The sequence below is a fragment of the Helicoverpa armigera genome, chromosome 1 (genome assembly GCF_030705265.1).
Source record: "Helicoverpa armigera isolate CAAS_96S chromosome 1, ASM3070526v1, whole genome shotgun sequence".
Taxonomy (NCBI): Eukaryota; Metazoa; Arthropoda; class Insecta; order Lepidoptera; family Noctuidae; genus Helicoverpa; species Helicoverpa armigera.
Genome location: NC_087120.1, coordinates 5,319,161 through 5,344,811, shown reverse-complemented (window position 1 = coordinate 5,344,811; position 25,651 = coordinate 5,319,161). Strand labels below are relative to the sequence as shown.

General features: G+C 36.1%; 1 protein-coding gene and 1 long non-coding RNA gene across 6 annotated transcripts in view; one reads left to right on the top strand and one right to left on the bottom strand.

Annotated features, from left to right (window-relative positions):
- Positions 1-3,022, top strand: part of LOC110375772 (uncharacterized) — a 32,195-nt gene extending 29,173 nt beyond the window's left edge. The window contains exon 6 of the long non-coding RNA XR_002429504.3: positions 2,943-3,022. This is a non-coding gene — a long non-coding RNA (uncharacterized LOC110375772). The remainder of the gene's footprint in view (positions 1-2,942) is intronic.
- A 3,537-nt stretch (positions 3,023-6,559) lies between these two features.
- Positions 6,560-25,651, bottom strand: part of LOC110375734 (RING finger and SPRY domain-containing protein 1) — a 31,183-nt gene continuing 12,091 nt past the window's right edge. The window contains exons 3-13 of one of the 5 annotated variants that reach the window (XR_007510362.2): positions 20,733-20,913; positions 19,706-19,876; positions 19,121-19,328; positions 18,560-18,723; positions 17,699-17,794; positions 14,644-14,676; positions 12,710-12,927; positions 12,091-12,259; positions 11,417-11,532; positions 10,715-11,006; positions 6,560-8,256 (exon numbers count right to left, since the gene is read on the bottom strand). Coding sequence is in view for 4 of the 5 variants with exons in the window: in XM_049835719.2 (XP_049691676.1) it covers positions 10,919-11,006; positions 11,417-11,532; positions 12,091-12,259; positions 12,710-12,927; positions 14,644-14,676; positions 17,699-17,794; positions 18,560-18,723; positions 19,121-19,328; positions 19,706-19,876; positions 20,733-20,913 (1,444 nt within the window). In the remaining variant the exon portion in view is untranslated. Of the gene's footprint in view, positions 11,007-11,416; positions 11,533-12,090; positions 12,260-12,709; positions 12,928-14,643; positions 14,677-17,698; positions 17,795-18,559; positions 18,724-19,120; positions 19,329-19,705; positions 19,877-20,732; positions 20,914-25,651 lie in introns of all 5 variants that reach the window. The other 4 variants (XM_049835719.2, XM_049835725.2, XM_021333986.3 and 1 more) reach the window with 4 other exon arrangements.

The window sequence follows — 25,651 nt, the reverse complement described above, 5'->3', positions numbered from 1 at the left end:
CCACATTGTTGAGCATGCCGACGAAAAAATAAATGAACATGCTTTGCGGGACTCGCCGAACAGATTTTAAGTTATATCGAAATTGAAGTTGTAAAAAGCATAGGAAATGCAACTTTGTGTGCAGGTTTTACACATTTATGTGTAGTATTGGGTGGTGCAGTGTTGCGTCGGGGCCGGGGCGCATGCGCGGGCCTCGGTCGTGGGCCCTCGGCCTGGCGGAAAGCGCGGCACTGTGCTACAGGCATTCAGCCGAGGCTGCCTTCAGCAAGCACTCGTGAACCCACAGTCCGGTCCAACTTTAACATTGCGCTCTCTTACTTCATAATCGAATCTCACGCGCGACTTCATGTTTTGATCATTCAACTTCAAGTAAAACTCTTTAGTAACTTCACTCGTTGCTAAATAATTTCCGCGCGCTAAACTAAAACTTTTTTCATTTAATTACTTTTTTTCGTGAGTTGACTGCAGTTTCTTCAGGATTCTGACTTAGTAAGTTGACCCGTTTTAGCATCTCATCGAATTATTTAAATTGGCAAAGCTATTTAATTTTAAATAAAAAAAAATGATCACTAAATATTAATATTAAAATAATCTCTTAAATAAATTGCATGCTTGATGCATTTTTTCTTCTCTGCTTTTTCCAAATTAAGTAGGCTCTTACAACTTCTAAACAAACGAGCTTTTTACAGTGCATACAATAATAGAGACATAAAACGAATTCGCAATACAATGATTATTGTATATTACTCATCTTAAAGTATGAATAATTCTGACAACCCGAATAAAGCCTAATCGAGTATTCTGTTTCGTAATATTAGATTCATCTCGAACTAGTATTGAAGCGTCTTGGCTCAACTTGAGACTTCCGACTTCTAGAAAGTACGGACTGAGTTGTTTTAACACTGATTAGGATAGGCAAAGGCATTGTGCCAATTCAGTTAACTTCATCCAACTTCGACTGCATTTACCTACTTGCAACCTCTTTTGATAAAAAATAAATAAATTTCCCGACAACAAGTCAAAGAATAATACTTAAAATGGGACTAGGAATTCTTTTTACCATATTTTCAAAACCACCTTCTTAGGGTTTGTTGATAATCCAACATCTTCGACCTGATTTTAGTCACGTTGCAGACATAACGCAAAAAATATTGTTTGGGGTCACCAGTCAGCTTGTGGCGTCGATTCATGTTTACGTTCGACGCGTTGACGGTTCAACGCTGTTAACAGGTTTTTGAAACAATATCATGATTCTACTGCGATAGGACTTTCGTTTTTCTATGTATGTATGTAATGTTATTATTGTGAATAGTCTGGCCATAAGTGCGATCGTGATGACAGTTCGCATTTTACACGTGCTTTTGCAAATCTTCATAATTACATTTAAGTTTGTATTTATTCTCCATCGCAATTAAATGTAGTCCCACACAGTTGGAATGACATTCGTTTCAATGTTTATTTATTTACGAAAACAGTATTGTGTCAATGAGTAATTTTATCGTGAAATAATTAACTTTGCAACGTTATTGACTTTGTGTAAATTATTTATTTATGGCCGGACTAATTAAAATTGTGTTGCTTATTTGTAATTAAAATAAATGTAGGTATTTAGTTCTTGGATTTAAATCGAACTATGTATTTGTTGTATTTGTATTAATTATTATTAGTCTCGAAAATAATTATTGTCTATTATTATGTATTTTTTTTTATATAACGGCCGAAATACAGTCGCGTTGCTGCGCCGCGCCGGTCATATCTACTTTTTAAAATTACGAGGAACTGGTTACCATACTAAAACATTTTTATGTGCGACGTGCGCAAATTGTCGATTTTAGCGTTGCGGCGCCCCAACCCGGTTATTATATGTTTCGGCCCTAACGTTTGTAAGATACAGAATTTGTAAAAGTACTACACGAAATTGTAAAAGTATTTTTATTTTGATTACTATAATATAAAAGATGTATAGTTATTGAACTCTGTTAAACATTTGTCCGATATTATGCTTGTATGTATTATACCCGTATTACCGATTTTTATGTACGTATTACCGAAATTTAGTGGTTCTTGATTATTGTTAAATAGTCTTAATTTGTGTGTAACATATTTTTTACTGAATATTTTCACAGATAGGTAATTGGATTCGACTTGGGCCAAAATTAAGTGTGGTCTTGCCATCAAAGTCGGCTTGTTATAGGTCATTACGTAGCTATCACAGCCAGCTTTGATGAGCATGACTGCATTGCACACATCATTTCGCAGACCTCCTAAGGAATAGAACAGTCAATGGTTTCCCGGGCCTAGCCTGTCAAAGCGGCGGTGAAATGTATCCGTCATCATATCACAGCCACTTTGATGTGGTCGGTTTACGGAGAGCACCACGACTTTGACAACACGGTTGGTAAGCGGGTCCGTGGCCCATTCGTAAAAATGGTTGTGCCATGTCGCCGACTCATATCACAGCCATTTTTGACGAGTTGGGCTGGGCGACGTTGCGACGAACGTGTATTTACTGCAATAACTCTTCATTCTACAGCGACGAATGTCTCGTCGCTCACAAAGTGGCTGTTGTGTGTGTCTGTCAATCCATATCACAGCCAGCTTTGATGAGCGTCGAGCATTGAATGGAACTCAACTGGTGGCGCGTTGGAGCCTGCGAGCGCAGTGCCACGGGGCCAACAAAGTGGCTGTGCATTATGATGTTCATGTGCATATCACAGCCAGCTTTGTTGACTTCTTTGGTGCTGACCAGTCTACGCGGAGAGAGGGTCTTCGTCATCGTTTTATGTTTACTATTTCCTATTTTGAACCGATCGTGTACTTACTTGCATATCCTATATATTTTTTGTAGCATACTTTTTTGTCTGTGTATGATTTTTTACTATTTTTTTGTTTATCCTGTATTATTTTAACCATAAATACTAATTAGTGTTTCATATTTTCAGATGGCGAAGTCTTCGGCGTCGTGTGAATCTCAAACAAAAACTCTGTTTAAAATATCAATAAATTCATTCAAACTTATAAAGTCTTTGATTTTAAGAGCTTTGATACTAAAATAAAAGTAAACCCGCACTTTGTTGTTTACATTTTCCTCAAGTACCCAGTCTCTGCAGAAACAAGACAACTGCGTAAAATAAACTTGTAGGTTTATGCAATTGTTGTTTATGCTATGGACCGATGGTGTTGAGGCTCAATTAAAATAAAGCCTATGGTTTTAATCGTAATTGTTCAAAAGGGGTTAAGAAAATATACACTTAAAAGGTTCAGACTCATGATACCACAATCTCTAAAATACAGATTTACAAAATATCTAAAGTACAGTCAGGTACTTTCTAACGAGTTTACGGTCTTCTTACCGAATGAGCTGCAGGTTTTTTAATCACCTTATATGGGCATATTAGTTAGCTTATTAAAAGCATTATTGGTCAAGAGTGACTGGAGCTGGCCCGTTCTGCCTACGCGGAGTCGAGTTACCCCGTCCATTGTCACTGCCTTGCTTGCTCGAGTACCTGTATGCTGATGCCAGAGATATGGGTACCCCTGCCTATAGGGATCAGGATTGAGATTCAGCCAGTCTGCATCGTAATAGGTCATCATCAGCCTAGCCTCTTCCCAACTATATTGAGGTCGGCTTCCACTCTGGACGCAGCCGAGTACCAGTGTTTTCACTGCCTATCTAACCTAGTTACCTGAGCAACCCATTACTCCTTAGTAAGACTGGTGGTCAGACTTTCTAGCTTCTGACTACCCGGAACGACTGCTAACGGTGTTCAAATGACAGCCACGACCCATCCGACCCTCGCGGGTTTTGCCACGAGCCTACAGGCTAGGCCCTATATTCGGGAGCAGCATTGGAAGCGCGTACGCCGCGTTGTTTGCCGCTAGAAGTGAAGTCTGGAATCCCATCGAATCGTCGTCGTCATCTTAGCTGAAAGACGTCCACTATTGGACAAAGGCCTCCCCAAAGTTTTCCATGCTTGGTTTTCATATCAAGCATTACGACAGAATTCAAATATTCAACCAAATTACAAATCTGGTGATTATTATTAGTTTTATACATTCATTTTTTATGTAATTACATTATTTTAGTCTAATAGTTTGTCTACTTAAGAATAATGTGGCTACCTGCCACATTATTCTTTCATGTCAACAAATATTTGGTTTCAACTGCACTGGTAATTTGTGAGTCTGGTATTATGACATTGAGCTACATAGAATACCTAGGTCTTATAGGGAAACCTGTAGCGATGGTGCTATCTATGCATGGACTTTTTCTATTGATCCGTTTTATTTTTGTAACGTGTCTTATATTATTCATTCAGTAGGTAACAACCATCAGCCCAGTAAGCTATCGATAAACTGAATACTCGAACGCCATTTGTTAGAGCTAGAAGAATCGATAATTAGTTACCCCTCCCTGTTGTTGAATGAGGCGCAAAAGATAGGAGAACTCAAGCTGACTCGGCAACTACCGTACGTCAGTTTTGGAATGAAACAAATAAATGTAAGATGTTAGATGCTTTCGAATGAAATATAAGAATATCAGTTAGGAAAAAAATAAACCTGAGCGTGGTGTTCGGCCCCTTTAGATAGTCTAGCCTTCAGAAGGAGCAGACCTAGATGAAGCTTCACTGGTTTATAGGTATAACTGTTAGGATAAAGTTTGAATGATTTGGTAATTAAAACCTCTGATACTGATCAGAAGTTTTTAATACGACAATAAGAGTTATTAAACTCAATGGATAATTCGTCATAAGCCATGATCATTTCAAGTCAGATTGAGTAGGTATACATTGTTCTATAGGTAAGTACCTACGTTAAAGCTGTTTGGAGGCCGATTTCACAAACTGCGCAGTTTGGGATCTACCCCGCCTACTCTTCAGTTACCGTCCTGAGTAACTTGGTTTCACCAGAGTTTATTCTTAGCAGACCTTCCTGTTTTGTGTTTTAAACAGATGGGTAGGTAAATCCTAAAGTAATAGACGAATATGATTTTTTTTAAGTACCTAAACGAGCTGCAACATGAGTATCGATAAAAAGTAAGTTTTCGTTGTTAGACCCTCAAAGCATCTCAGAGCAGCAGTACTCGCGCACACTTAGTAAACATACTTTGAGTGTGACACATTCCAAAAAAAGTACTCAATAAATAAATAATTTGTTACCTAGTCAATGGGTAGAATAAGTATTCTTTCAAATGATAAGAAGCGAAAATGCCTCTAATTGTTACACTACTCGAAAGTTGCAGATTCGTAGATTCACCAAAATGTGTAAGTGGGACAAGGCTTTCATGAACCCACTTCTTAAGTCTTCTTGTTGTCTGAATCAGAAGGAATAGCTGCGTGGTATCAGGTTGCCATGTAACCGAGTTAAAGAGATTAGGTATTCCCATTTGAAATCCATCTCAATGAAGGTTAGGCCACGGGATATCATGATGAATTCGAGCTTCTCCTGTTTGATAACGTTAACAGCCATGTTAATAAATCGACTAATTTTTGCGGAAAAGATCCAGGATCAAAATTCCTGGGGTTTCTTAACTTTTAGTGTGACAGTGACATTTCTAACACACGCTCTACTATCAAGGTAGTAGTGAAAAGCTTTCATGAGCTTAAAGGCGGAGAAGTGAAAATACGTTGTTCTATAAATTTATAGGTAAGGTATTTTAAAGGGTGATTAAACTTAGGGGGTAAGGGGTTCAACGTGCAAAATAAAACAGATACTTTCATTGAACATTTATTTGTGACTAACGAGTGTTGGAAATCACAATCTACTGCAGTAATGACAATCAGAATTATGCGAAATCGCCTAATTTTTAATAGCTAGACAATTAATCTAAAGCTGTAAAACATGGATCGTGTATAGATGGAAAGACTCTGGGGTTTAAATTAGCAACAGCTACAAAAATGTCGAATAAATTATCGTTGTACGTTTATCGTTCATACAATGCAAGAAAAGTTAAATTATCCTTCAATAAATGCACAGTGGGTGGCCGGTGCCACCACGGCAGTAATTCTAGGTAATCTATTTATCTAGAATTCAACAAATTCTAAAATACAAAGTTAAGCAAGCTACCCCATTGCCTTGCCTTGACAAAAAGCTGAATTTAATAATAAATAATGCGTAATAGTTGAGTGATTTTCTCCTACAACTACAGTTTTGAAATAAGTAAATAACGGCTTCTTATATTAAATGATCTAAGTAGGTATATTTAATAATCATCTAGGTAAATTTCTGCAATAATTTTGTAATATAGGTAGTAGGTACCTATATAAATTTGGATGAACTAATCTTACTTGTCTCGGTACAATTCGATCTAATCCAATTGTTAATGTCATGTGGATTTAATGAAAAAGGTATGATATTCTCAGAATAAAGACAGGTATAGTCGTGATTAGTACCTATTACACAATCATTCTACTAAGAGAGATCATTTTCTTTACTTATAATATGTTAAATTATAACGCAATTTCGAGACTAGGTTTTGTAGCATTTTTCACATGATTCCTCAAATATTTTGAACGTTATATTCGAAATGTTAAACTTTTAGCAAAATTACAGACGCATATTTTTATATATTCTAAGTAAGCGGTTTTTATTAGCAGTTACCATAAGTATTTATTTAAGTTCTTGAGAAGATGGTATCCCATTAAATGTTAATATTGTAGGTACTAATTAATTTGGCCATCTTATTATGTACTGTACAAGTGACTAGGTTTCACCTTAAGATCTACTATATTATAGGCCATTACGTCATAAATAACCCTGCAAAGGTTTCAAGGAGTTTTGGCTCCCTATGATATTGTAGGTGTTTAATGAATTTTGGTTACTGGCATCTACCTTATTCTAAATGTAAATATGTAATAATCAACCGCCTACTTATCTAACTTGAACGTCAACTGTGAGACAGTTCCTAAATAGTTTTTAAATTCGTTTGTTTTTAATTGATATAGGTAATTTATGTTCTGTTCCTATCTTTTTTTTTTTCAGAAAGTTTGTTGTAGTAATTTTAAACGAATAAATCTATCTCTGTGGATGAAATATCGACAAAGAGAAAGATTGTCTCTTTGTCGATATTTCATCCACAGGAGCTAATTTTATTGTTTGAACGTGGGATGTGATGTTTCTCTGGACGACAAAGCTTTTCACTGGCATTCTCATTGCCGTGTTTGTTATAATAATTTTATTTAAAAGCAGCATAAATATTACTTCGCTTAGATATTTTTTAAGTTAAGAGAAGAAACGTTGCACTAAGATCATAAATAAATCTTTCGCAGTTAAATCCTAAGTTCAAAATTTTGGCACGAATCTACAGTTAAGTGAAAAATCATACTTAATCCTAGTCCTACAATTAATAAATTTTTGCATCGAAAATAATACCGTCTTTCAATTAACTTTACCTACTCAATAAGTTACTAAAAAGAAATGAAGCTATCATATAGAGCTTTGGTGCAAACATACAAGTGAAGAAAATGATTTAATATTTGATGAGTAAGTACCTAATTCTCCGTTGGCAATGAGTAAAGTTCCTAATTTTCTTAATTCTATTACAAACAAAAAAATCTTCTAAATAAATAGTCTTATCAACAAAACATAGTAGGTAGTAGAATTTTAATGGATTGTAATTTAAATGGTAAGACCATTCACAGGTTATCCTTATACATCATTTTACATACTAAATTCGATATTTTTTATCGCACCATTGAATCATTCCTAAGCCGAGTATCATAAAGTGGTCGCTTTGCAGTCTCCATAGTTCCATTTTAAAACTATGAAAGGCCTCACCTGGGATCGAAATTGATGAATTTATTTTTATATTTCCTAGTCTAATAACAATATTTGAATATACATATATTTATTTCACTAATAAGTATTAATTACCTTCGTGCTTTACTCACAAACCCCCTAGATGGTAACTGTGCGCTTAACTTGACACTTTCGACAAGTAATCTTAACATCTAGTAAGTTTAAATAGACACCAATTGGTTTAATGTCATAAACTCACAACATCTATATTGTTTAAGGAATGTATGGATGAAATATACTGTATATTTGGGACAGCATGGAAACGACAACACACATGGATCGGTGACGATATAGTATTTTTGCTACTGGCTGGATTTCGGAAAATCTTATCTAGAAGGTAACAGTACGTATTCCTACGAAGAAATTACACATATAATTAAACACATAATTTAAGAAAAATATTATATTTGAGTTGATGTCGGTTCACGGAGACTTATTCTTGCGTGATTCGTGTATTACCTGAACATTAATTTAATATTTGAGTATGTTACAGGGATTGGAAACACACACATGCAAACATATGCGTAAAGCTGGGCTTCCATTGTACTCAGGGGTCACATTTATTCATAAACAAACAATGAAAAAACCAAGTGGTAGTGTGGAAAAGAGAGGGGATATTACGAAAAACTATCTAAAGTAGGTTCAAGCCAAATCCAAGCAGTCAATCAGTCTCCGTTAGTCAGGGACATCATACGCCATTTAAGCCTGGGCGTAACGACCATCACGAGAAGTTATGAATTTACAAGAGATATTGAAACTACATACTACCTACTATGTAAAGGGGAAAGTCTATATCGATTAGATTTCTACCAATCAATGGTTTATTAGGAGAAAAAATGCTGGTCGTTATAGTAATATAAAGTCCAGTAAAAAATAAGAAAAAAACAAAACGTCTCCAAACGTCAAAGTTAAAAAAAAATACAGAATAAATTACTTAAAGATATAAAGACGCATTCCGTAATATCTACCCGCACTTGCATAACAGGGATAACACATAACAACCACACACTACGTGTACCTAAGAAAGAATTAACGCTGTATGAAACTTGCAACAAGATAACTTAAAAAATACAAAATTTCTACGACATAGAAAACTGAACACAAAGTTTGAATGATTTAACGATTATAATATAAATGAAGGTCTATCAAACAGTCTAATAAACTGCAAGGTGGAGCGATCTAATTGTTACATGACAACAATTATTTTTTTTGTAGTCATACATTGACTTTGCGCAAAATAACACATTTTGCGCAAAAGTCAAATACGTTTGCGCTAAATTTCTTAATTAAAGAAAATACTATTGTATACTATTCAAGATATAGTGGACGTTATTACAGGGTTGAATGACATTGAATTTACTGTGTCTACAAACAAAATGAGTATGGTTTAAAGAAGTAAGATTAGTGTAAAAATATTTTAACAAATACTACGACAGTAAAGCTCTTTTGGGCACCGTCATATATCAGTATTTATTTTCTAAATAAAGTATATGTCAACTAGCAATGACACATGTTTCAAGTGTGACTAGCACTTTGTTTAGTCTAAAACTAAGTCAAGTACATTTTCATCAGGATTATAATTACCTTGTCATGTGTTTTTCAACTTTATGTAGTAAATGCAAATGGAATACACTTATTATACTATCAGTATTTTAATTAAATCTGTGATAAACTTTACTATTCACGTTTAATAATAATTATTCAACAAACGCGACATTGCTCAGGAATGTGAAGCTTAGTTTCTACCACCATGACAGTTGGAAGAGTGAGTGAACGATGAATTGGTGAATGATTGCACATCGACATTCGAGTGGTCTCACAAGCACCATGAACAAAACATATCACCAACATTTATTCTAGTTTTGGAATTAACTAAATATATTTTCCTTCACAAATATTTGGTAGGCTGTTTGTTTTATAGGTATATACAGACCACAGTCGGGTTGCACAGCACCATTATTTCACACGACGCATTTGCAAGACCACCAGAATCGACGCGCACTTTAGACATTTTCTTCCATCGAGTACATAACCCGATACGGGTGTAAAAAATATTTAAGTTTTTCTCTTATAATACTGCAAGGTACGTAAGGCAAACCGTGGCTCATCCTGAGGACTCATTTACCCGTGTTTTTCAAGATTATAAGAATTAGAAAAACACTAGTGATAAACAAACGTATTATCTATGTTTCTTATCGATGTTTTAAGCAGGTGCCTCTCTAGTCACTCTTACGGTGGGAGATACGATAACGGACGGAGAATAGTGTAATGAAAGAGGTAGACATTACGGAGGACATGTCTAATATAGAAAAATAGTAAACTATGATATAAAAATATACTGGCATAGTTTTTGATTTATAGCAAAATAGTCCTAAACTTAAACTGCGTCTCACAGAGACAAATTCTGAGCCCCAATAGTGGCACCAGATAAAGACTATTATATGTACGTATTTAAACTATTAGACTATATTATTATAGATAATCAGACGTTATTCCGTCATAGCTGGCCGATGTTGATTGATACTTTTCATTTCGTACAATCAATCAAATCAATCTTGTTAATATTATGTTCTATTTTTAACCTTAATTAAATATTTGAGATAAACAATATGTTACAATCATTCGATCACTTTCTTTTTGGTTTTTGGGACATAATATACAATATTGGTTGCAAATGCAGGCTTTATATAGAGTGGGGGGAAGGTAGTATCTAAAGGGTAACTAAAGGGTAGAGATGGTCAAAAAACATTGCGTTCCAAAAACCACAAGAACAAAAGTGCGCAAACTCCGTGCAAATATGTACAGAAGCGCCATCGTCAATCAACAAATAACAACGTTATGTACTCGATGTCTGCTATAGGAATAACACGGATCAGCCAGAAGTCAACAGCAAACAGCGAAATTATTCATATCTTACATAGGCGATAATATCGCGGGGTTCGTCTTCGGGGAAGTTGGGGTTCATTGGGGACCAGGTGGAGGAGGAGCTGGTAGTCGTGGAGGAGCCGTTGGGGGTGAGGGGATGGGGGACGCGGCGGTTGAAGGGCGGGGAGGGGGACTCCTCGAAGGTGATGTTGGGGCTGTTGAGCTCGCTGATCGTCGAGAGCGAGGAGTCCTCTTGTCACGTGTTCTCTGTTGTGACGTTCACGATGGCGGCGCGGCACATCGGGCACTCCTTCAGCTGAGATGTGCACAGTGAGCAGAACCCGCTGGAATGTGCAAATAAACTTATTATAAATCTGCCTAAGCATTTAAAACATTTCGGGGATGTGCTTAGCACCCCTCTCCCGTCCCCCGACGGGAAAGGGATGCGTAACAGCATTTTTTGCCAAAAAAAGGGCTGTTCTTAGCATAACTGATACCGAGATGAGCCTCTTGCTACACTGTTATTTTTGTATCATAAAAATTGAGTACAACTGGTTTAAAATCCGTAGAATGCTTTTAAAGATTTTCCATTAAGAATAGTGTTTTGTGTAGGTCAATTATCTTTTGCAATTCTACATCATTGGTTCCGAGTTCAAAATTATATTTTGTAGGCGAACAATAGCGCATCGGACACCTCTTATCCTAATTAGATAGTTCTGCAAAAGACTTAATAACAAAAAACTGTAGTCGATACCGGTGCTTGCAGGGTTCGAGCACGCAGCACGCGTCTGCATCATAGCATAGCGTGCACGAGTTCTCCTTCGCAGTCGTGCTGCGCAGCTTCTCAAGTTCTAAGCGACGAGGCACCACCTGCAAATACATTCAAATTACATTTAAAAAGTAATCAAGGACTTATGTAGGAGTACATTATCATCTGCCTAGTATCAAATAATCTAATATATGTTAGGAATGGCTTCCAGTCTAACCAGATGCGACTGAGTACCAGTGTTTTACAAGGAGCGACTGCTTATCTGATCTCTCCTCAACCCAGTTACCCGGGTAATACCGGTTGTCAAACTTTCTGACTTTGTAAAGACTGCTAAAGATGTTCAAATGGTAGCAGAGATCCACCAGTTTATCGTGTCTTCGGAAACACGGAAGAACTCATCATGACAAGATGGTCCCACGAACCGACCGCGCCAAACTTTGTTTAGCCTTTCACTTACCTAAGTACATAGGATGTTTAAAAATTACAAGCTAACTATTCTATTCTCTCTCATGTGTTTTAAGCAGTCTCAGATGTAAATTTATCCGTACAAGTACAGTACCTAATTGCTATTAACTCATTATAATGGGAATTATGTTGGGAACAGTGTTCTCGTAACATCAACAAAATTATAGCTGTGTTGAAAAATTGTTAATACGTACCCGTTTTTGATCATTAGTGAGTACTCCAAATTCGTTGAAGTTGCCGAACGCTCGGTCAGTCGGCGGAAACCTGAACGGCTCAGTTCCAAAATTGAATCGGCATTGTTGGAAAGCCATAAACGAAGCCGCCGCAAAGAACCCGTTTCTGGTCAAATCAATTTGGTTTACACTATAATTAATCAAACAGTTATTAGAAAACACCCCGGCTCATTGCCTTAAAAATAAAAGAAAAATTGAAACAAAAAATATGAAAAATGTACTAATGCTTCGTGCTGATTCGTTCTCACACACACAGTTGTGATTAGTGCGCGCATGTGTGCGTGCGACGTGCATTGTCGTGTGACGTCACGACCACCGTGCTGACGTGGAACTTCTATTGATGATGTTATATTTTATTCATATTAAATTAATATCACAGGTTTTTAAAAATACTTATCAATGCTATATGAGCATCATTCAAAAATGTAAGGTTTGATGGGGATGAGAAAATTTGTTTTTTTTTTTTTTAATTGGCTAAGTAGTATTACCAATGTATAAACAAGTTAAGAGAAAATGATTACTCTCGTGAATTCTAGATGGCATCTCGATGATAAAATAAACAACATTCGATTAACATTACCGCGCAGCTCGAAACAGATTCGTGCAAGTACGAATTCGTTGTCCATTGAGCGAGAATATCGCTTCTTCCTCATTCATGTCTATGAGGCAGCCGATGATATCTCCCGGCTGCCAAACATCCACATCCTTGACGGGCGAAGGCTTGGCCTCGTGCCATATCAACTTACGGCAACCGTCATACGATAGCGAATACAAATCGTCCCCGATGCCATACCCCTCCTGAATATCAAACATAATCATTACAACTATATTCAAAATCTAAAATTGACAAACATTTACACAAACATTTAATATTTGTTACTGGTTTAATGTTGTGCGAGGAATGTTATGAATTGTAGCTAACAGGCGTTGTATACTCCCCACGGTATGTGAAACCATGCGATGGGTATGTTAGGAGGGCACAGTTTACCTAACTACCTTAAATTAATGTTACCTTTGAATGACTTCTCCAGTACAAGGCAATGTTCCGAATATAAGTGTATCTTCAATAATCATCACTTCTTGATAGAATCAGGTTCATTATTTGTATAATGTGAAACAAATATAAGACAGTAAAAAGGGGTTGTGTAAACAGTGCGTAACGCGCGCCATTTTCTTTTATAATTGTGAAGTTTCTTTTACTTTTTATTTGTGATGTGTTAAATTATTTTTACCACAATATAGGTACATAGTTCAGTGTATTTTGTATGAATGGTAACAGACATTAATCGTCTGTAACACAGATTTCTGTAAGATGCTCAACATTATTTTAATGATTTTCAATGAATTGATATACCTATAGGTAAGTAATTTGGTGAATGTTATTTGTTTCTTATATAAAATGGCTATGGCTATGGCTCTTCGTTTTTCAAAAAATCTGGTGCCATATTAAGTTTACTACTTATGCAGACTTTGCAAGAGATATTTATACACTTTGTTTATGCACGCAATACGCACCATCACAGGGAAATGGGAATTGGCGAACACTCATTTGTATGGGGATCGTCATATTTCTATCAAGGTATATATTTTTTGTATAGTTTATATATGTGTAACACTAAAATGTGGCGCCAATTGTTTGTGTCATTTGAAGCCCCCATACAAATCTTTTAAAAACCTTATTGCCCGGTTTCTATATGTCAAAGGTAAGGTAATTGTTGGCACTTCCATACCGTACTTTGCATGGTATTTCTTTGTTCGATGACTTAAGATTGTCATCGTAAAAATCGTTGGTAAGGGGGAGTACATAAAATATGATTGTTCATTGGTGAAATTAGATGTCTGATTGTTTCATTAATGATGATTGATTCACTTAAATGAAGTTTGACAATAGGGAAAAATGAAGTTAATTCGATTATTTTTTTTTTATATAGGAATCGGGCAAGATAAATAGCGAAGCTGAAATATTTGGAGTTTGACATGAAAATGCCGTTTTTAAGATCCGAAATTTTTTTATTAATAATTTTCTCATATATTATGATTGATAATAGTGCATTTTAGTTTTAAGTGATATTAGCATAGAATTTAAGTCTGTCTTCCATAGGATTTGTCACATCACAGTTAATACTGGTTCCACAAGTTTATTTTAAAAATATCGATGTGTTTAACATTTACAGGTTTCAGTTTCAAGCAAACTGGAACGCAGTGTTCTTGAAGTTAATTTTAGAATAGTAATCGTGCGCTAATTGTTTCCGTTTCAATTACTATTAACCGTTACAATGCCGGCCATAATTAGAAAACGGCAAATCCATAGCCAAACTCGATATGAAAGTATGATAACCATGAAAAGATGACAAGGGGAGATGAAGGTAGTCTAGAAGAAAGCTACGAAAGTTGGGGGTGGCGGGGGGTGGTATGTGATATGAAATGCATTGAAATATTCACAAACGAGTCTCACTAGTGTCGTCGGGAGCTAATGAAAGCAAATTTATGGTCTAATTAAAAAAAGACACTTACAGACGGGTGCCACTTCGCTGGTGCCATTGACAACTGTCATCGGAAAAATGCCATCCGTTTGTAAGTATCTCATACTATTTACAAAACTAGCAGAACTTATTTTATTTGTGCAGTGTTTTTCAATATAATAAAATATTTAAAAAAAACTGTATTTCTGAACACTAGTTATTTTGCTGTTTATTTATACATGATTGAAATTAAAAAACACTGCTGAAATGACAATATTCATTAACACATATTATGATTGGCACACGTTTTTCAAAGAATGTTGATACTTGAATTTATTTTAATCGAACATGTAGATAAATTCTATTTCGGGATACCTATATGTGTTAATGATAAATTGGAATTAATTAACTAGGCGCCAACAATACCCAATACCTATAGTTTATTTTTGTGAATTACAAACTAGATCTAAAACTAGACTAGTTGACATATCTAAATGTACTATTTGAGCTGACAAATGAATACTGAGAGAAATAATGCCAGATGAGGGGGTTTTGTGAACCAGGAAATGTGTGTTATTTAATTTGATCACAAAATTATTTTTATAAAGATACACCTTAAATGTAGAGCATTCCTAGCTTATTCAATGTAGGTACTTCTTACACCTATTAACATTAATCCAAGTGTATTATTTTCTACCTTTTAACGAAATTTATTAACCGATTTCCAAAATTTGTTTCTCAGTTTGACCTGTATGTTTCTCAGTTTGACCTGTATGTTTCTCAGTTTGACCTGTATGTTTGGATGCACATTTTTTTTGCACGATTATCTCAATTTTGGTAGAACTGATTTAGATGTACATAGTTTTCAGAACAGTTGTCAGACTTAGTCGTTGTTTTTGTACGAAAGTTTTTATGCTAAAGCTATTGGGTGTTGCGGAACGACGCAAGCAGATTGATGTCAAGCGCAAAATGTGAGGCAATAGCATGATACGCGAGACTCAAAGCTCAAAGGAGTATTGCCACTTGACTCCAATGCTTCGGCGTGGTACTTCGGCGCCTTAGCCTAAAAAGTGCCAACGACACGCATTGCAAAACCTTAAGCATTGTACAGCTCAACTCGTATATAATATCTTTAATATTGTAAGCAAGCGTTACTAACTGCGGATTTCAAAAACCAATCTGTATTTTTTTGCGATTAGAGATTGAATTTTAACGCTAGTTTTATATATTACGTCAAATGTCAATTTCTGATCGCAAAACTATGGATAGATTTGTTTATTGAAATCCGTAGTTAAACCAGCTGCAAAAAGCTTTTGTTTATTTAAGCATGAAAGCTGACATGTTATATAATAGATTTTAAATTGAAAGCGTGTCATTAACACTTGTACTATAAGAGTGCCTAAAATTTTGTCCAAGGAGATATTCATTGTTTTTTTTTTTCGTTTTTTTATTCAAATTAGTTCAAATGTTCTGATAATGAGTTTCCACAGAATAAAAACAATTATATTTGTCTCACATTGAAGTTAATGTGCGTTTCATGAATTAACCGACAAAATGCATTAAAATCCGTGACACAATATTGGTCAAATTTATAGGCACCTGAACTTGCTATCCGGCATCCATTTAATGTAAAACAAGAAAATTCTGCCAATTGTTGAATTTAATTTCAAGGAAACCTATCCCATGATTTTAATGAGGTACCTACTTTATGTTTTTAAGTACATATAAGTACTAAATATATTTGATAGTTGCTAGATAGCGGTATAGCTCTTATTTTATCACGGGCCACATACACTGCTTTGGAATAATTTGAGAGGAAAAAAAATGAAGTACTAAAACAAAATGGCGCCGAATTCAATTTCACAAGATGGCGGCCCCGAGGAACATTTGTGGATTACTTAAATAGACTCATAAGACACTTAGAGTAAAGGTGTAGATGATTTAACAATTTTAATAGTATAGGTACTACTAGTGTGCGGCAAATTTTAAGAAAAAAATATTAAAGGAAAATCAATATTAGTATGACGTCTCACAGAGAGAAATGGGAGAAAGAAACACATTGCGCTGACTCCAAATAACTTGAGAACAGGGCAGGAAGAAGAGAGAAATATCAATACGGGAGTTTTGATTATCCAATTAGGGACAAATTGTAAAACTAGCAGTGTATATGACCCTGTATAGAAGTACTAGCTTAGATAAAGTTACGACTAAGCTTATTAGCTATTTATAATGTACGTATAATGTATAGGACTGCTATGAACTGGGCAGCACGACACATCACAGAGAAGTGATCTATGAATATATGCGAAGACGAGATTAGACAGGACTATGGTGACTTTCTAGACAAATCAAACCCTAGCAGGAGGTTTTAATCCAATCGAATTGTCTATGGTTGAAGTTCTAAATATGAAATGTGGTGTTAGTATGATGATCAGGATGAATGCTCGTGCTTTGGTTTAATTTTGAAAAAGTTAGCCCAATTTCAACAACAAGATAAACGGTTAGGGAGAACAATTGTTTATATACATTCGAAGGTAATCATTTTATTCAAGATTTGTCCTAAAGTTAATAAAACAAGAAGCAAGTTTGACGAAAATTCTCTCTGGAAAAAGACGTCGTCTTTCTTTTAACCGACTTACAGAAACGAATGTTGGTGAAATTGGGCGAAAGTGTTTGTGCTGTAAAATTCAGTCACTTAACTTTGTGAGTAGTGAATACTAGATTGCCCTATAGGTATATTTGTGAATGTGTGTCTGTGATCTCTAAATTTCAAATAATCTAGTGTAAACTTAATGTTCTATCCTAAAAAATAAAAGGTGATTTTTTTTAACAAGTGGAAACATGATAAGACAAAGACATATTCCAAAAATAAAATAAGCAACGTTTATTACATACAAAATGTGTTTAACTTTCCGATGTTTACAAATAAGGAAATAAAAAAAGGCAATTCACACACAGTTTTTCATATATATATTTTTTTTCATGTTTCCAGTTGTTAATACCTATCGGTAATTGCAGTGCCAAAATGCAAGTGTGTCTTTAAAAGCGAGGCGTCGCGATGCCCAGCTTTTTCAAACGAACAAATAGTTTTAAATTAGTTAACTTACATGGTTGAGGAAATGACTGCTTTTAGTAGCCCAGCCGATCTGCATAACGCCCGGAGTTATAATGGTACATTCGTAATACCATACTCCAAAGTTCACCTGAAAAACAATGTTATTTGCCAGTCAATTCGTAAGAGTATATTTTGTGCTACAATAATAATGTTTTGACTAACTATCGAGGTCGTTCACAATATTATGTCTGTTTTGTTTTGGTTACTGGAGATAGGAATATGACGATAATTATTGTAATATTGGGAACGGCCTATAAATAACTGAGCTTTCTAAATCAACAAAAGACCAGTGATTCATTATACGATCAAAGCAAGCAAGCAAGTGAAAGCCTGATATATTTTCATGGTAGCTGTTTCTATTCGAAAATACACATTTTAAAGAATATCTTTGTTAGACCGAAATATCCGAATTTTAGATAGCTAGTCGTGGAACTACATAACAAGCCACAATGATATTCATCCACATAATATGTTATTAGACAGAACCAACCCCTCAAGTATGAATGCGTGGGTTGGTTTCCAGGTCAGTATCAATGCAACTTTTACTATAAGTAGACACCAATGACTTATTAAAAGGTGAAGGAAAACATCTCGAGGAAAGCTGGACTGTAAAATCTGAAATCCCAAACCCGCATTGAGTCTCTCACTGAATTATTTTCTATGTGACAGGAGGTCTCTCACACACAGGAAAGGAGGCTTCGGTCCGGCAGTGGGACGATAAAAAAGAAGGCATAATTATAAGTATTGTTATGTATGATATACGTGTATTTGTATTTTTATGGGCCCTAGTTACCTGAAATAAAGGAATAAATAAATACGAAAAATAAAAGCTTATTGCAATCAAAGGTATTACCGGGAAGGTGCACCGAACACTCTCGAAGGAGTACGAGTCACATCGGGCCTCCAAGCCGTCGCACGAGATCTTCAAGTACTCGCTCACATCTTGCGTATTCAAAATGGCGTTAATATCTGACATGTCCGCCGTTTCGTAACTCAGAGGACGGCCGGGTACCGTAACTGTAATGTAAAGGTAGAAGGTTCTAGAATCATGTGGAAAATTTACCTAATGAAATTTGAGAATGTCTGTGTTTTTATGTGATATTTAAATATATAATATGAAGTGGTAGAATCTGGTATATAAAATTCCACCTGTTAAACAAGATATGAAATACCAATGCAACTTTTCTAAGTTTGTATCTACTTTCTAAGTATATCTTGGACTCCAATGGCTGATAAAAAGGTGAAGGAAAAACATCTTGAGGAAACCTGGAGTATAAAGTCTGGAATCTCCAACCCGTATTGAGCAAGCGTGGTGATTTGCTCAATCCTTCGTATGAGAGGAGGCCTTTGCCCAGCAGTGGGACGATAAAAATGCTGTAAGTAACAGGTAATGTAAAGTTAAAGTTTTACTTACATAGATTGTCAAGCGCCCACTTGGCGCAGAAGCCGACCTGGCGCCAAGTGAAATCGGCGCTTTCGGCATGTTGCTCCAAATTCATCAGCGGATTGTCCACCTCAGCGTCAAGTCTTGCCTTGATAGTCAGCTTGTTCTCAGTGGTGTGAGCGAACTTTTCAAGCGCTATTAAAGCGTACAGCACTATACGCGGTTCACGGCGGAACATCTAGAAAAGTCAAAGACAGATAATTATTCTTGTTGCAGTTGCAGCTGTATGTGAAAGGCAGTAAAGTACATTTTATTACGACATGGAAATCTATTCGATTATATACATCTTCATGAACTGGAAGGGTTTGTCACTTTTCTTAATTATGATTCATTATATATTCACAGTTATGTTTCGATCATGAAATTCCTGTACATAGATTCCGTCTCTATCATCAGATCAGTTCGACTGTACCATATTATTGTATATGTATTATTAAAAGTACATACTCTCAGCTGGGAATTTTCTTGACGCTACGGATCCTTGGAAGATGGTTAAATTAGATGGATTCCATACCTTAGATATATAAACAGGTCGACCAACAACGAAAAACTTACCACGAAAGACAGCATATAGTCAAGGGTTTCTTCAGTAAGCACGGCTATGCTGTTGGGCCCAGCTAACTTGTCGGCGATGCATCCTAGGATGACGCATATATTGCGCTCTACTTGCACATTGATATCTCCCGACAGTGCCCGCATAGCCGACAGTCCTAGCATCTCCATCAACTGAAAATACGAAAACAAATCCTCATCTCTAAGTCAGGACCTTTCTATTTCCAAAAGAATTGACTTCCGTCCAGTGAAGGTGAAAAAGAAAAGTCTTAATAGCATCTACCTGTAAAATGTACCACCTGTATAACATATGGAATGCTTACAAAGACTTGAGTATTGAGTACCTTGTTCTCATTAAGTACATCCTAGACCTAGCATTAGCCTCGTACATTTTTCCAAGGCATTTGATAAAAGTGTTTTATTTTGACTTTGTAGATGGTCGAAATTCCAGCGACGATAGAATAAGTCGATTTATTTACACCTAAACGGATCTCGTCTACAAAGTAGGACGAATAACTTCAACTTCAACAGATACACAACAGAATTGCATTTAAATACTATTCGCTTATCAACAATGTATCTTCTATCAACGGCAGAAATCTATTAAAATCCGCAGACAAAATTAAATTTCCGTAGTTGGAATTCATTCAGATATGTATTTACTGCAATGTGGATGTCAGACCTACTGATGCTGTAAATTGGAAAGGAAAAGTTTTCGAAGCAAAAGCTCCAGTACAGCATGAAGGCCTTTGAAAACGGGCGCGGTGAGGCGCGGTTTTATTTTCTTTCCGACTGTTGCGAAATTCAATTTTTGGAGATCTTTTATTTTGTAGCAGAGTTAATGGAAACGGAATAATTGACAGTCAGTGCAAAATCCAGATTCGATATCAGTATAAAACGTAGGATAGTGTTGACACTATAATGTGCGTGCATATAATGACCACACTTCTAATAAACCATTATGTCTTTTAACTTTTAGGGGTGTTACTAAAAGCTCACGCAGATATAAATTGATGAAGACGTGACCTACCTTTATCACTTGCTCCTTAGACGGGAGTGGGCAATCGTCAAATGCAATGGTAATGGCAGAAGGTCCCAAAGGATTTTCTAGTGGAATCTTTTTGATCAACGACGAAACCACTTGGAACCATCCTTCTTCTTTATCGGCAATAACATGAAGCTTGACTAACGAAAGGGGCGATTCTTCTTCACTGAAACAAATGAGGATCAAGCATCAAGCAATATTACTACTAACATTCACAAGTAGGATTGAAACCAGTTCTTCTTTTTACTTTAGATAGTTTTCCGGCTGATCCATGCCGAATACCAACTCAATTAAAACAGGCAGCAAAATTTCTGGCGCTGCAATTCGATCCCCTTCAATTTGAAATACTACGGTGTTCATTTTTCAAAGACCATTTTTCAAAACAAAATTTTAGAAAAAATATGTAGCGTTCATTTCCGCGAGTCTGTTAATCGAGGCTTTGGATACCCGACAAGTGATGATTCTGTAATTTGCCATCTTTCAAGTCCATCTTCGAATCGATTCCCTAACTGTAGAAGCAGTGGTTTAAATGTTTCACCTAAAACATTTTCATGGCACACCCTATCCACGCGAAGTATGCTTATACGCATCCGTTGGCTAACTATGAAGATGCCTGCCTCTGGTAGACTTATCATTGACATGAACACTAGTAAAGCCTTAGGCGCTTTGTACACGGACCAACTTTAGTGTAGACAAGTATCAATTTTTTGAAAGGTTTCAATAAGGTCCTGTATTGGAAAATTTTGCTAGAAATGCGCAATCCCATTTGATAGTACATAAAATTGACTCTGTAGCAACCTGTGCAAAGCGCCTTATGATAATTCGACGCCATTTCTTCACATCCTAAAATATAATTTTAGTCCGTAGGTAACAAAACGGTGGTTAATCCCAATTACCCAGATTTTCTGAGAAGTGATTATTTTTTTGTACAATGAAATAAACATTATGTTTCACATGAAATACCTACACTGAAACTGGATATTATTTGATTCCTAGAAAAACTAGTAATAAAATCAAATAAACAACATATCATGTTTACAGGCCAGAGGCAATCGATACAGCGCAGCGCAGCCTTGTTGAATTCTCGGTAAGTGTTCATCAACGCATTCCACTGAAATCCGGGATCGCTCAGTGCAGGCTCAGGTAAATAGCTCTAGAGCAGCCTCGATCAATACCATGTACTGCCCACTATATAGGTCACATATGAATATTCAAGCGACACTTCCACTGCATTTTATTTTAATCATATTGCAGTTTGCGCTAATAGATTTAAGTAAGATGAATCTCGTCGGCTACGCACATTACATTACCTATCAGACGAGGTCTAATTTCATTCTTTAACTAAAGTAGGTCATCTTGGTCAAGGATCTATCTCATAAATGACAAGTTCTCTTGCAAGAGCCGCCAATCGCTGATGCCGATCGAAGATGCGCTCAGACAGAAATGAACGAAGTCATAAAACTTTCAAGTCTCAACTTATTAGCGGCAAACCTCTGAGAAAGCTTAAAGGCTGATGAAGATCTATAAATCAAATGTATTGTAGAACTCAGTCGTCCAAGAGAGATTTGGTAATTAAAATCGGTAAGGAGTACCTAAGTAGGTATACTTTCGTAGGTGATGACAGATTAAGTGTTTTCGAATGAGTGATCCAAGATACTACAGTACCACATTAGCATACATTACTGGATAATAGTGTAACATGTTAAGCTCAACTTGAATTGGAATAGCTATCGGATAAATCGCTACCGTGTTTGACTTAGGTACAACGCCTGGTCACGTTTTCCCAATATTTTCCATCAAGTTGTGTCATATTGGTAGGCAGTACAGAGGTAGTCAAATATAGACCAACCGTATGAAAATGTCGTACAAACGGTTATTGACCAGAAGTTAAAATATGCAACTAGTTCGAGAGTTTAATATAGTGCCTATATCAGCCTCAAGTTGCAACGTAGAATATCTAGTGTTTACTGTTGACTTCAAGTTCCTTCTAGATTTATCTGTATGCATTATCTTAATCCTACGGTACTGTCATAAAACAAAGTTGATCTTTGCAGAAGTTTCAGTTCTTCATTGGCATATTCAATTTTATAGTATATAGTATAAAAGAAGCTTGCAATGAAAATTGCCAATTATTTTATTAACAATTAAATCTTCATATCTCCGATATCATACACATCATCAATTTAAATATTAATAAAGTAAATGTTAATATTTCGACGAAAGCCTCTAGAGAATACAATGTACTTCGCGATTAATGAAATAACACATAAGTCGCGAGGCACGCAACAAGTACTACAGCATCACGCCTCTACTCAAACAAATGAAGCTGATATTACAACGCGACACCCTTACTGCGAACTACGCTTTCAGATGGAATATCTACTACGAAAATGTATTCAAAACTATGTATTTCTGTATTTGAATCAAGCTTACTTTGTTGAACTGAAACTAGTTTGTTAGTTGTAAATTAATAATGTTAGCGCGTCGTCCACGTAAAGTTGAAGTGAGTTCGGGAATTGAAACTGTGTAATTGCTTTGTTTGGCTGGTGGTTGCAGCTGCTGCGGCTTAGTCATCATGAGTTCGAAGGTTTTTCACGTACGCCGCTGTGGGTGCAACTTTTGTATAATTCTCTCAAATCCTTTACACATGCATCGCCGGGTCGGACAATTCGGAGTCGTGTGTGAATTGTCCCAGGTTCCTGGTATGGTATTTGTTTGCTAACTTGAATGGTAAAATTTAGTTTTGACTTTGTTAGGTTCATGGCAATGGGCATGAGACTTGTTCTAAAACTAAGCACTGGCTATCGGTAATCGATAAGTACACGTCGACGGGGGAAACAGGTATGTATTTTTGATGATGATTTTCTGAGCAAATGCAACGAAAAGCGAGCGCGTTGACGTCAACTGAAAGTAGCAAAAGGGTAGTATTTAAACGCAAATCAAATAATATCCTTTTTCTATGCAATAAGATTCCGAATTCACATCAAAATTACTGATTGCACAGCAAAATATTCAAATCAAAATATCACTAAACACACTACAATTTATTTTCGCAGCGTACAGCGATTTTTCCTAAAGCAAAAGCTTTTTCATCAATGCACAGCTAACAATCTTAATGCACATTATACATGTTAACTCTTTTTCTTTCAAATATAGCTTCTATTTTTATATTATTTACAGCAGTTTTTCTAAATAAAACAGCATTTTATTAGTCACAGTCATCTTATTATTTATTAATTACCACATAATGAGATCAGCAAAAAAATATAAAATTAAATACAAAATTGTGATTTATTGAATTATTAATAAGCGTCCACGCTTCCTTTTTTGCCCAATAGGCACATTTTTAGCTTCTGCCGGTGGCGCCACGTACTTGAGTCGGATCGCAAGTCCGATGATATGCTTGCACATATAGATCAAATGGGGCAGGTGCATTTTTAGTAATTGTCAGTACTTCCTTTTGGCATACATTTCATATTAGTAGTCATTAAAAGGCAGAACTATCATATTTCAGAATGTTTATAGTCAGAATCATCTTTTGGCATAGTTTTGGAATTTTTATTTTCCTGTAAGAAGCATGCAAACAAGCCTGAAGCATGCAAGCAGGCATGCAGCATGTAAGCAGGCATGCAATATGGAAGTAAGCATGTAACATGCAGCAAGCATGGCTTCTGTCACGGCTCCGGCGCTTCGTGGCTCCGGCGGTCCCATGCGAGCTTATCGTTGCAGATGGTTTTCACGCTCACCACCGCAGCTTCGGCTTACTGGCCGGCAGAGCCGGCCAGCCTCAACCGCGTCGGCGAGCGTTAAAACTACCTTCGCCTCAGCTCGCAGGCCGCCTCGCCCCTCCGCGCCTACGCGGTTTTGAATTGCACTCTAGGGGTAGGGCAAACAAGACTACGAGGAGTCGGTTTTGCAGCGATTCGTTTTCGTTACTAGCTTCAATTTTTCAGTTAATTTGTTCCGCTTTTAGAAATAATGCAATGTGACAGGATTTTTTTGTTATAATAATCATTAAATTTGCCGAGCATGGCTTCTTGAAAATTAAGGCAAACATGATGAACAGGTTTTGTTGTACTTACTGATTAATATGCGACTGGGATAGTTATTTTGCTATGAAATATGGAAAATTTGCTGTGCAGTCAGTATTTAATGCTTGTATGTAGTATTTTTGTACAAGAATAAATTTAACTGTATTGCATTATAAGGAAAAAAGTAATGTCATATTGATGTATAATTTCGAATTATCTGCAGTTTGAGTTTTGTTAAACATTTAGTTTATTTGTAGTGAAGTAAGTTATTTGATGTAAAAAAGAATATAAATGATGAGTATTTATTGATAGGCGATTATTTATTTGATAAGCAATTTATAATATCCCGTAGCAAAACAAATCTTAGCCCATGAGACATTTCTGTATCATATCAGAATTCTTGATATGTTTAATGTTTTTGGTTTCTGAGTGGGAGATATGTACGCATACTGTAAAGAATCTCCTTGAAATATAAACATGCCATTTTGACATAGCTTAGACCTGTCTAACTTGATACATGTCCAGCGATGTACTAAGGCGAGGTTCCACCTGTGCTCTCCACTGTGAGGTCACTTTCCTTTAGTCTTCTAACTCTTGCAAAAAGTTACAAATCTAAAATGCCCGCAAAAATGCAACCTTTAGGCGCCCACACGACCTAGATGGACTCGAAACGCATTTTTTGTTCGAATAATTTTGGTGGAATATCGCCATTAGCTTGACTCTGACCACTACGTGCACAATATTGATTGTTCTAACGGAATCGGAGAGCAATCATCAATTGACGATAGCGTGCATATGACGTGCGGTTTACGTGAACAGTACGCAAGTTATTCCAAAATAAACCTACAGGTACCTACTAAATAGAACTACATA